Raw genomic sequence first — 13866 nt, 5'->3', positions numbered from 1 at the left:
CAAACCAACGAGTAACTTTGCACTCATTGGGAGTGCAAAGGATCCAGTGCGCAAAGGCCAACACCGGGAGCCTCTTTAGGTTTTAGGTAGGTTTTCGTGGACGAACCGACACTCAACTTGACGAGTATCGGGAGCCACTAGGATGGAATAAAGACGAACCAGCGAATAACTTTGCACTCGCCAGGAGCCACCTCACGGACGTGGACGCACCAGTGCGCAAAGGCCAACACCGGGAGTCACTTGTAGGTTAGGAAAGGGACCTTCGCAAGGATTGCGAAGATGTTAGTATAGCCTCGTAACTTTCAAATTTATAATACATCTCGAGCGGTAAAGATACAATATTTGTGGGATCGTTACGCGTTCGCTTCTTATTGGATTTAGGAAAGGTTTTGATTGAACTAAGTCCAATTTAACAAACCTTATAAAAATGTATATTATTACACGTTTAAGTTTGACTCGAAGGAATACAATTGTCGATGAGTTTACGTGTCGCGGAACTAAGTCCTCTCTCTCTAGATTACGCACAGAGGTATGCGGGGGACGCGTCGTTAAGACTACGTTACAGTGAATTTACTCTACGTACTGTACTCTACGATTCTGCTCGATCTTGCTTCCAGTCTAAGCTGCGTACTAAACTCGAATTGGATTGGAAATGAGCCCGCTAGACCGAGTTTCTTGGCCTTTTTATAGTCAAAAATCTATGGGGAAAATGGTGGGGACTCGGCTGCATCGCAGAGTTTCCGAGAAAAGTTGAATGATAGTTTCAAAGAAATCTATTAATTGGGTGCAACGGAAATGCCTATCGGCCCTTGCATGGTGACTTCCAGGCAAAGTCAAAGGTCAACGGAAGGAGCTTTGAATCGAGCCCTTTCATAGTTACTTTACGTAACTCGTCTGGACTCGTAACACACGATCCGAATCGTGTAATGTAATCTATACATATGTGAGCAAAACTCTAAAATCAATATCTGTGATCTGTGTTCTACGACTCTCTTGGCGTTCTTCTTAGTCTTAAAAACCTCAAAAAAGATATAGAAATTAAAATAATGTACAATGAATTCAAATAAAAATCAACAAATAATAGCGAAATAGTACTCTTTGGATACGTTCACATATAAGCATCGAAAGAAATAAAGAAGTAGACGCACTTGCTAAAACTGTGATGACAGAGGAGCCTGATAATCGTATTTTAGTCCCTTTTTCCGATTTTCGCGAATCGTTTAAAGTTAAATATAAATTAAGAATTGAGAAATTTCTAATAAATCAAAGCAAAACAAAAGGCAAAAAGTACTTCTTGTAAGGTAAAGGTACTTGTAGTTAATCATATACCAGTAGTTGACCAGTTTTTCGAAAAAGATAAAAAACAAGGTTTTTATATGTTGTGCACTTTTGATGAAAGTGAACTTCAAATGCCAGAACATCTGTCAGTTAAATATTAAAACAATTACACGTGAAGTGAAATATGCATACTAACAACTGACGTGTAAATTTATTAGGATAAGTAATATGTCGTTATATTTCTGTACGTTCTGTCCTACGTGACGTGATGTAGGAATCAGGAAAAATGATTTCACACATGGTTTTCCGTGGAGTTCCCTTTTATTGCGATCGCCCGCTATACTCCTTTTAACTAGACTAGCCAGTGAGGATGCTGAGAGTACCTCGGCGCCCAAAATCCTCTAGCGCATCCCGGCCTTCATCACCTCCGTGTCTTTACCAAATCACGCGAAAGAATTAATATAGGCAGAAAGAACTCTAAATCTTCTACAGTTAAAAGAAATAATACAGGCTTTATAGAAATTAAAGCATCAAAGCGCCATAATATCAGTACGTGGTTCTCTGATTCGAAGAGCAAGGACTTGTATCAGAAGTTATCATGACGTTGGCACTGTTTATTTTTCCATACGTATATCAGGCGAAACTTTAAGTTCAACATTCTCAGAAACTAAGCATCGTATAAAGAAATAGCATTCTTTATTTTCGGTTTATTGCTTTAATTTAGTTCTTTATCAAAAATACGCATTGTATTTGCAAAGTTTTATAACAATTTTTAGGGATTTCACTGAAGAATCTCCTTTCGCGTCGGTAAGTGAAAATATTTGGAATATCGAAAAAAATCACGTGTGACTTGTGCCACGTGCTGGGGACTTGGACCTAAACGTTCCAAGCTTCATTCCGAAGCTGTTGGAAGCAGTCCCAAGCAGTTCAAAGTAGTCCGAAGTGTTGAGCTCACCTACTGTTCTAGCAACTCATAGTGTAGCTCGGAACGACATTTCACGGGACTTTTTGTGAGATAAATTATACACACGACTCGTATGTATAGTGTAAGCGCAAATTTTCAATAACTCGCGTACCAAATCTGGACATCACGACCCTTCTACGTAGCCAAATTAAAGTCATTTTTTTACTCTGTTCTATTCCTAACTTGGCAAAAAGCACTTCCGAGACGGTATTACACTTTTCGTCTTTATATTAGAAGACTATGAGATGGCAAAGCGCTCATTCGAGAGAGGGAGGTTCAATCAAGAGCTCTCTGGTGATGATTATGCTCAGAACAATATGTAAATTACCTAAAAATGCTTTGATTTCATGGCCGTGAATTGTTGATTTTTGCTTTACTTTGAACACTCATATTACTGAATATCAGCAGAATTTGACTAAATCATGATCAGAACATTCTCAGTTGACCTTTCTCTATCGAATGTACCCTTTCCCACCTCAAAATCTTCTAATATAATGACGAAAAGTGTATCCCCATAAACCAATGTTTTTGTCTAATTTTGTTGGGAATGTCGCCGCCCTGACATGTCTGATTCTAGGCCCTTAAAACTTAAAATCACAGACGATTATATAGGATAGACTGGATATGCAATGCTTTTTTGTGTCTCACATCTTTGAGGCTTTAGAGCCTCATTACCATTCTCGCGCTACGCCCAACATTAGCGGCTGTAACTGAAATAAGAATGCAGCACTGTGAACGATAAGAATAACAATTGTAATTTTGATCTGAAATTAAATACAAAGTGTGCCGAAAGATTAGTTACTTGGATTAGATTATTAACTTATTACAAACTGATACAGCCACCGGGAAGATATAAGACCTATTTTGTCAGTAATATATCGCATTTCATAGTAAAATTTATAACATACATTGAATAAATAAAGTAGTATGAAGTCATAATGAAATTATTTTAAAAAATTGATAATGCATTAACCTGAGAACATATTTTTTTAAATATTCCTTTTATTTCTTTATTAATCTTTATAAATGAAGTATTTATTTAGAAAGAAAAAACGTAATAAAAAAGAAATTATAGATGTTAACATCCATTATTAATGTTAATGTCAATTAACATTACAATTAACCAATTAAGTTAATCAATTAATAGTTTCTTCACGAATCGCTGCAAAAATATTTCAGAATAAGATAAGAATGATATTTTTATGACATACATACAATAATTTAAGCAGTAGTAATACCCGAATCGTACGACATGAAATAACGACGAACCGCACTCCCGTCGCACTACTACAAATGCATCTGTGCCTACTGTACATGTGTCTGCTGCCTTTTCCACGCTCTTCATAAAAATTTCATAATTTGAAAAGCCAAGCGCGGTCAGCCATGGGACATTTTTACTTTTTTAATTATTTCCTTATTTTGCTTTTGAACGTTTCGGTCGAATAAAGATCCAAAAATTATTAATTTACAAAGCATTTTCAGAGTTTGATTTTCTATTAACCCTCTATGGGCCCGTGTAACTTTCAAGTCACATGTTAACTTATCAACATTTTATCAAATAATTTTAGTTTTTTCCATGAGATCGCGTATACATATCTTAATTCTATAATTTCTCCGAGAGAACCAATACCAATATTCATGATGGTTGCTAGGACTAAAATAAAGAAATAACAAAACAAAGGCTGTGCAAAACTGCCTATATAGTAGAAGCAAGCGAAACTTTTATAACAATTGATATTATTTGTGCTTCTGTCAGTGTTTACCGATCAAAAAATAGTGTATATACACTGCGTATCAAAAGTTTAGACGCACCCTATTTTTTAAATAAAAACACAGCTCCTTATGAATCTTTCATTGATCCTTTTGTCGAATGTTTATAATACTTCGAAAAATTATGATTACAACTAAAAACATTGAAATTTGGTACTACAGGAAAGCATTTTTAGCTTAAACGTGCAAAATGGACGTATCAAACGTTTAGACGCACTTACTTTTTTGTTGTTTACAACTTCATATTGTAATCTAATGGCTGTATTAATTATTGGAATGAATATGGTTAAGTATGAAGCGAGTCAACATGAAAATAGCTGTAAAATTTAATTGTTAGGTAACGAAAACAGAAGCATCGAGTAAATAAATACAGTTAACCAGCAAAAAGTTAGTGATTGGCATGTGTGATTTGTTGTTCTTTATTATTTATTGTTACTGTTACTGTATTATTATTGCTATTATTATTATTAGTTAGTTATTTACTAGTGCTATTATTATTACTGTACATTATTGGTTATTACCGCTACAATGGGAAAATCTAGTACCTTAACTGATTTGATTTACTGCTCTCTTTGGGATTAAATGTATCAAAAATGATAATTTAGAGAGTTCTCAATCAGAACTCCAATATTGTTCGTGCAAAAATGGCAAACTGCCCAAATTTGAAGCAGGAACATAAAAATTTTCGCCTTGTTTTCGCGAAGGATCATATGACGTGAACTAACGAATGGGACAATGTAATATTACAAGCTATATTTTGTATTTTGGTAAAAAGTGTATGAACGTATGTACGTTTGAGGTGATCTGGAGTGATGAAAAGAAATTTAATCTAGATGGACCAGACGGATTCAATTTATACTGGCGAGATTTGAGGAAGGAGCCGAAGTATTTTTCGAAGCGTAATTTCGAAGGCGGTTCGTGTATGATTTGGGCTAGCTTTAGTGCATTCCGCACCACAGCAATTGCGTTCGTTTCACCGAAAATGAACAGCATTGGATATCAGTCAGTGCTTAAAGACAATTTGCTACCCTATATCCGCTGTTTTCCAAGCATTAAATTCATTTTCCAACAAGACAATGATTCCGTTTATACGAGTAGAGGCACAAAGAAGTAGCTCGAAGAGCAAAATCTTGATGTTATGTCCTGGCCATCTCGTTCACCGGACTTAAATCCGATAGAGAATTTATGGGGAATCCTCATTCGCGATGTTTATGCAGATTGTCGCCAATACAGTTCAGTTGATGAACTCAGAAATGGCATTATGACAGCATGGGCGAGAATCAAGCCCGAAACCATAACAAATTTAATCGTGAGCATGCCAAACCGATTTTTTTTTAACAATACAGGGTTCTGGTAGTTATACAAAATACTAGTCGTTATGTAAAATTGTAAAATTTGTCGAATAAATAAGCTTTGTTAAGTACGTCTAAATTTTTGATACGGCCGTTTTCCACCTTTAGACAAAAAATACTATCTTGTAGTGCCAAATTCAAAAATCTCTAGTGGTAATCATAGTTTTTCAAGGTATTGTAAACTGTCGACAAAAAAAATCAATCAAAGACTCATCGGGGTTGCGTTTTTGTTAAAAAAATAGAGTGCGTCTAAACTTTTGATACGCAGTGTAATAGCTCTGGGTTTGTATATCAATAACAACTTATTTGTTTGCATTTCAATTATCATTTTGTTATTATTTTTTATGATACGTTTCTATAACTTTGAGGTTACAGTGGACTATTATGGCAGATTTCGGTATATTTAGGATAAAGCTTGTGCTTTCCCTTTTTTTAAAATTTATACATCATATGCCTAAAGTATGAATGCAAAATCAAATAAAAATAATAGACGAATTAGGATTAGACGCGTTAGCGGTAATAGATCCGAAGATTCATTATTAGATTCTAAGTCCGATGAAAATCCAATAATATTTCCCCGACGGCGGTTAAATATTATTGACAGTGACGAAGAATTTAGTACGCAATCCTCGTCGGATGAGGAAAATTCAGGACCACAGATAATTGTTTGGCAACCAGTCGATATAACCAAGACAAATAATAACAGTGGTCATCGTCCTTGGAAAGGAGATTGCCCTAATGACCCCGAAGTACCTCATTCTCCTATGACCTATTTTCGAAAGGATAGTTTACAAAAATAAGACCCATTCTCGATAAATTGGTTAAAAATTTCAATAGCATTCCGATGTGATGGATATTTGTCCCACATTTAAAATGCGCGCGATAATGAAGACGCACGAGGCGTAGGCGAACGCAGCGCTAATAGAGTTTCAGTTGTTCTGTACGATACATTTTACACGCAACACGTGTGGTCGCATTGTTTTACCAAATAATATAATGTTCAGTTTTACACGAAACTTGTGGTTTATTCTTTTATAATCCCAACACGATGTCTGAACACGTATGTGTTGACGAGCAAATAATACCATTTAAAGGAAGACGCAGGCTGAAACAATATATGCCTAAAAAATGGGGCTATAAAGCGTTCTTGAGGACAGTCAGGCGAAGATACTGATGGGCTCGAGGATGAAGGGAAAAGCTAGTAAATGGTTTCACTCAAAGCCCGAATTTATTAACATGCCATTTGAAGAGTTTCTGACGCACATGAGAAGCATGTTCTTTCACAGGCAGAACAAATTAGTATGTCGTAAAAAATTCGAAGAGCGATCGTGGAAGAAAGGAGAGTTGTTCAGTGACCACTATCACGAGAAGATGATTTTGGCAAATCGTGCTCCTGTTGACGCCGACGAGATAGTGGACTATTTAAAAGATGGAATTCCGGATATGACACTTCGAGATCAAGCTCGAATCCAGAGATTTAACACTGCTACATCTCTTCGTGAGGCTTTTAAGAAGGTGATACTGAAGGGAAGCACAGAAGGCTCTATCATCAAGAGCAGCAATCGGAAGACATCCGTCGGCACAACGGAAAGGGGATACATCAACGAGGGACGAGGAGACGTTGTCCAAAGAAGGTGTCATCTATGCGGCGGGCGTAATCATCTAGCTGCTGCCTGTCCGACGAAGGAAAAAGGGGTAAAGTGCTTCGAGTGCAAGGACTATGGACATATTTCAGCGAAATGCTCGAAAAAACAATCTCCGAAAGGTATTTGTAGTGTTACTCGACCAGCTCATGGAAAATATTATAAGGAGATGGCAATTAACGGACAAAAAATGATAGCATTAATTGACACCGGTAGCGATCTATGTTTGATGCGTGCGGATAAATATATTCAATTAGGTGCACCACGGCATCAGCGTAGCGAAATTCGTTTTCGAGGGATAGGATCAGATGAAAATACAACGTTAGGTGAATTTTCAGCGTCGTTAGTAGTAGACAATAATATGTATCCAATAGTTATTAGAGTAATATCCGATAGTTTAATGCGACAGGACTATTGTTAGGTACAGACTTGTTAGATACCGTAGAATTGAAAGTGAGAGAAGGCAAAATTCAAATAGCTAAAGTAACTGAAGCTGTACCGATCAATTGCGATATGGCCAGTGTGTTAAGCGTAGATTACGATTGCGAAGTGTGTTCGGAATTGCGAGCTCGTTTTTTGTTTGTTTACTTTTTTCTTTGATCTTCGTTTGCGTCGCGTCGCGCGACCGGGACGCAGCCGTTACCGGCCTGCGTCGTTCGATCACGATCGGTCGGTTTCGGGGCTCTTCGGTGACTTTTGGCGGCTGTGGACCGGGAGCGCGACACGCTGGGCGATTTTCGCGAGATCGATCACGACGGTCGATGGCGTATCATTTCTAATGAAGTACAGTTTTGTCACAAGATCACCATTGTCCACTTACTAAACATTCACATAATTCATAGTCGGCACACCACGTGCAAAAGCATCCACCCCCGGGAAACGAAATGGTCGTCTCGAGAAAAACAAAGTGAATAGAGTTGACGTATGTAGCAAATACAAAGTACCGCGAAGAAGTCGAGCGTATGATTGAAACGTATGAACCCACCAAAAGTCGCGAAATAGATATACAAATGTCGATAGTTCTTAAAGACGACGAACCTGTTTACCAAAGGGCGAGACGGTTATCCCCCTTGGAAAGGGAGCAGGTAAACGCGCTCATTGAAGAATGGTTACGCGACGGTATAGTGCAACCATCGTGTTCGGAATACGCTAGCCCTGTAGTTCCCGTAAAGAAAAAGAATAGTACAACGCGATTGTGCGTAGATTTTAGGAAGCTCAATAGCAAAATCGTAAAGGATCGATATCCTCTGCCTTTAATGGAAGATCATTTAGATATGTTACAGGATGCTAAAATTTTCGGTACACTTGATCTTAAAAATGAGTTTTTCCACGTTGCAGTAGATGAACAGAGTCGTAAATATACCGCTTTTATTGTACCAGACAGCCAATACGAATTCTTGAAGGTACCGTTTGGCTTATGTAATTCTCCGGCTACATTTCAAAGATTCATTCGCGCGGGATTTAGGAAACTAATAGCAGATAAGATAGTTTTAGCACACATAGATGATTTAATTATACCATCGGAAGATTACGAAAGTGGTTTGGAGCGGTTGAAAATTGTGTTAGAGACTGTGTCTGAACTTAGATTAAATATAAATTGGAAGAAGTGTTGTTTCTTGCAAAATCGCGTAGAATATTTAGGCTATATTGTCGAAAACGGATCTATACGTCCGTCGGAACGTAAAACCGATGCTGTTATGCGATTTCCGGAACCGAGGAACGTCAAGCAGGTACAAAGTTTTATTGGTCTAACTAACTATTTTAGGAAATTTATTGCGGGGTACTCTCTAATAGTTCGTCCCTTAACAAACCTAAGAATATATTAAGCGATAGTCCGGTGTTGCGATTGTACAAATTAGATCGCGAGACAGAGTTGCATACCGATGCATCTATGCATGGATACAGTGCTATATTGATGCAACGTGATAGTGGGGATCAAGCCCTTCACCCTGTATATTAGACAAGCGGGAAAACGACGAATGCGGAAGAAAAATATGCAAGCTACGAACTAGAAGTTCTAGCGGTAGTAAAGGCGTTAAAGAAATTTAAGGTATACTTATTGGGAACGACCTTTAAAATTGTCACTGATTGCCGTGCGTTTGCGATGACCATGAACAAAAAAGATTTATGTGTAAGGGTAGCAAGGTGGGCATTGCTATTACAATTAACGATGATTAGTGGTAATCGATGCTCGCCATATAACCACAGCTATCTCATGTAAAAATGTATAAACATATATTTTAGCCAAATATTCAGATTTATGTTAAAAAAAAAAAAAAAAAAAAAACAAAAAAAGGACAAAAAAAAGTAATATACAGCAATAATAATAATGTTATTTGCAGATTATCTATGGTGACTTACTTTTTAGATATTATTTAAATATTAAAGCTGTCATTTGTATATTTGAAATTCGGTTGGTAGCTGTCGATTAGTGGCAGTGGCTGAGCGTGACCGCTGCCTAACTCATAATATTCTACCATACTATAAAAAATTGAAGATACATATAGTGCTTCATAATACCAATTTTCTTTATAATAAATATAGTGGAGCCATTAAGAAGAACTTACAAAAATATTTCATCATCTTCTCTACAATTTAAAATACATTTACCCGAATTACTTCCAAAAAGTGCAAATAATAGAATTATGAGGCGCAGGTGCAAACTATGTAACAATAAAAAGCATATTAGATTGGATACTATTTATCACTGTCCAAATTGTACAAAAAAAAACTGGGTTGTGCTTAAACCCTTGCTTTAGAGAATTTCATAAATATAAATAAATTATTGTTCAAATACATGTTAAATGCTATGTTTTTGTGTTGACATCCTAAGGCTGAATTCAAACTGTATATTTATATAAAATGTTTGTATTGCTATATATCTACTGTGCACTCATTGCCTATCTTGCTTTTTTATTTCTATATATTATTATGATTCTAATCTAAGTACTAACTACAGACTTCTATATAATACACTAGACTGCTAGCTTTTGTCTGTAAGGTGACCCAATTTTTATGTACGAATTTGGTATTTAGACTAAAACGCAACGAAAAAGTGCATAAAAAAGCGCTAAAATTTGGCTGTTTATTCAAATATGTATTTATGCTAAAGGTCAACTTTTATAACGTAGTAAAATATTGGAGGAAAATAATACTTACTATTAATAATATCATTTTCTATTGTAAAAGAAATAAATTATTTTTTATTAAAGTGTAAATAACAATACATGTATTTACAATACAATAAAACTAATGCAAAACTCTGCAATTCATACAAATTGTAATATTAATCTCAAATATTTTCACTGTTCAGAAGTTTATTATTCAGATCACTGACTTCCTTATGACATTGAAGCATGCAGACCTGCTGTAACCATATATGTAATACTGTTTGATACATTTGTACATATAATATGTTTATAATGTATATCAATAAAGATTGTTACTGAAATTACATGCATCTGTGGCAGAATTTGATCCTTTTGCATTCTGACATTCTGAGTTTCCATTCATTTTGTCTCCTTAGAGGAGACATTCAACGGCAAGGGTTTAAATTCTATGGTGTATTCTTAGGTAAGCTTTCGGAAGGGATTATATCTGACTTTAGTCTAGTCACTTTCACTTCTAGTGTATTATAAACATTAGTAGATTTAAAATGTTTTGCACAAATTATACTTTGTGCATTTATTAGCCAGTCTTTTCTATTCATTACTGTGATCCATGCTGACAATAATCATGGTTCCTTTAACGGAAATTTAAAAGTTTTCCAATATAAGAAGTTAGGTTTCAAATAAAGTTCAAATAACATAAAACATGCTTTGTATAATTTCAAAATAATATAATACTCACTGGAAGAACCCAATTCCGGAACCTTTAGTTTTTATACTTCCACAGTGATCAACTACACATTTAGTATGCATAATTACACAAATAACTTTTACTAGACGCTAACGAAAACTGATGTTTATCGACACTTCAATCAGCTTCAATGCGATCGAGATCGAAATGAACGCAATGTAGAAAAATATGCAACTCATATTATGTATGTATGCATAAGTACTTACATATTTGCCATATGGATGTATGTATAGGTACTTATATTATTGCACCTTTTAAACACGTGTGCACCAGTTTAGTACATACTTTTTGGGTACATTGCGTTTGCAGTCTAGTGTATTCTATAGAAGCCTTTGGTATTAACTCTCTTTGATATTAACTACTTAAAAAGAACATTTCATACATTATTGGTAGAACTGAAAAATTGACAAATCTTTTTTTCAAAGATAAGCACTTAGAATATTAAAATATCTGTTAATTTCTATACATTTACTGTATTTCAATATATATATATAATATTACAATTAAAGCAGTATAAAAATTATATTTTGTAATAATTTTTTCAATTTTCTAGTTGTGTTATTAGCTACCAGATATCTTATAGACTTACAATTAGTTTATAAAGTGAAATAACACAATACAAATATACAGGTTGTCTTTTAATTAATACTGCAAGTGAAAAAATAATGATGCTAAATAAAAAAATAAATCAAGAGTATAGAAAAACTTTTTGGTAATAGACTATGTGAGGGGGAGGGACAAAAAAGTGAATTTTTCTCTCCCACTTGAGAATAACAAAAAGTTACTCAAAAGTAAAGAAATATGCAATCTGATTCTCGTATTTCCCTTATTCTTAATATTCATACCCAGCTGAAATTCAAACTAAATTAATTCTAAAATGAAGAGTATTAGTGACAAATTGTGTTCTATGCTTTCAAATTACTTTTTTTTCTGTACAATTAAATACCATTCTTTCATTTGGTATCCTTACTTATACTTTAAACTATATGAAAACCATAACAAAAAAGGAATATTTTGTTTGATGCAGAATAAATACAAAATATTAAATGATAAATTTATTTATAATATTGAAAATATTCTTGTTAGAGATTGCTTTACTCATCAACGTTTAATAAACATTGCGTTAAGCATTAGTTTACACTTTTTATAAAATGTCAATACAACATCATCCTTTTAAGAGTTAATAGTTATCTTTGAATTTTTCCAATTATATTAGATTTTCATCAATCTAATCTAGTATTTTATCCTTTTCTTTATTTATATTTAAAACTTTTTCACTGTTATCTCAAAAATTAAAGACATATTGGTTACTATCATGTATATACAATACATGTATATACCTATATATTGTTTTATAAACATTTAAAAGATGCTACAATCATTTATACAGTAAATGACAATGTTGCATTCTAGGCAACTATAGACAATGGATAAGATCAAGTCATGTTAGTGGTTGTGCGAGCAGAGGAAATATTACCAAATACTACCATGAATTGAATATTTATACATCATATATTAGTTATGAATATTATATCTATAAATAGAGCCTGTACATATAATTGTTATTATAATAGAAACAGAAGCTGTCTTTTATCTCTGAGTGAATTAATAGAAATTCTCCTAATCTATTTACCTGGTACGTGCATCATGTAGTGAACCCAACCTGGACTTTGCTGCACTCCTAAATTTCTCCATTCAGTTTCCGACATAAGATGAGTTTTTGGAACGTGTCTTGCTAAATCTGCTGGTAAAATAACATGCCTAAGAACATGTAAAGTAAGTGTTAAAAGTAAACAAGCTTCAACTCTAGAGATAAATACTGAATTATTTACATATATAAAATATATACTATTTCATTATGAATATATATGTAAATAGCGATAATTAACTGAAAACTAAAGTACATTGTGTTCAGCAATATATTAGCATTTATTTAGTAACACTTATTTTGAATGATTATTTGTGCGTACGTGTGTATGCGCACCTCGGCACGTATATGGTTGTACCACATATTCCATATTATTATATACAGTATATATGTATATGTATTTATACACACATCAAAAACAAGTTGAAAATAAATTCCGTTGATATACACAATACATATTAATGGCTTAATTACAAATTATTATCAACTACTCTTTTTATACACACCTATATTCATATTTATCATCACTGTACTTTTCAGAATATTGTATTTGATCCACAGGCATATTAGATAATTAAAATATAAGATCTCGTAAGATTTATATATATTTCTAGAAGAATTAAATTTATCCTTCCTTTGCAACAGTTGTATACATATATATTGGATCTAAAGCAGAATGGAAAATGATGCCTTCAAGATGAAGGGGGAGTGACAGACGAACTGCTTCCACGCTTCCACCCATGGACAGGAATATAGGGACAGGGGCAAAGCCAGAGCAGAGCATACGCTCAGGCTCAGTGTATGGGCACGGAGGATTTTTAGAGAGGCGAAACTCCGGCGATTCTTAAGTCCCAATTTTCAGTGCGCATGCGTGACTATGGTGTACAGCCCTGATTCTAGCTACAGTAAATTGAGGAATTAGCTTCAAATTGTGGAGCTATGATATAAAGATGTGAAAGCAGCTACAGGAGTTATGATGTATAATCATGAATGTAGGATTCATCATTTAAAATTTCTAGTCTGTAATCTCTATTACAGGGGCAGACTCCTTCGGAACCTACTCCAAATCGATCGAAGCGCTATCGGGAAGAAACGCGCATTAGTGAAAACATAATTTATACATGAGACATTTGATAACGTGGCATCTAGCGTTATCTTGTTGAATTACAAATGGGAAGTGCGAAGGGATAATTGCCAAATCGCATTGTACGAAAGTTCTGTCACGCTGTAGCTACATCAATTACAATTTTATCCATCAGTAAATCTCTACTGAATACGCCTTGAGCCGATATTTTGCTTCATAGGGAATATAGAGAAGGACGGTGCGAACGAGAAAGAAAGAATATGCGTTAA

General features: G+C 34.7%; 1 protein-coding gene across 26 annotated transcripts in view; it reads right to left on the bottom strand.

Moving 5' to 3' along the window:
• The window catches only part of LOC143177745 (cyclin-dependent kinases regulatory subunit), a 38770-nt gene extending 25350 nt beyond the window's left edge, over nucleotides 1-13420 (bottom strand). For 5 of the 26 annotated variants that reach the window (XM_076375867.1, XM_076375876.1, XM_076375884.1 and 2 more), the window contains exons 1-2: nucleotides 13020-13420; nucleotides 12499-12626 (exon numbers count right to left, since the gene is read on the bottom strand). In XM_076375867.1, coding sequence (XP_076231982.1) covers nucleotides 12499-12560 — 62 coding nt within the window. In that variant the 5' untranslated portion in view covers nucleotides 12561-12626; nucleotides 13020-13420. Of the gene's footprint in view, nucleotides 1-1595; nucleotides 1712-6975; nucleotides 7038-9368; nucleotides 9489-9574; nucleotides 9671-10227; nucleotides 10750-10856; nucleotides 11261-12498; nucleotides 12631-12697; nucleotides 12857-13019 lie in introns of those variants that run through there. The other 21 variants (XM_076375893.1, XM_076376042.1, XM_076376050.1 and 18 more) reach the window with 14 other exon arrangements.
• Nucleotides 13421-13866: the final 446 nt, after the last annotated feature.

This window comes from Calliopsis andreniformis, chromosome 1, assembly GCF_051401765.1.
Source record: "Calliopsis andreniformis isolate RMS-2024a chromosome 1, iyCalAndr_principal, whole genome shotgun sequence".
Taxonomy (NCBI): domain Eukaryota; kingdom Metazoa; phylum Arthropoda; class Insecta; order Hymenoptera; family Andrenidae; genus Calliopsis; species Calliopsis andreniformis.
Note: the sequence above shows the minus strand (reverse complement) of the source record. Positions and strands in the feature narration are given on the sequence as shown.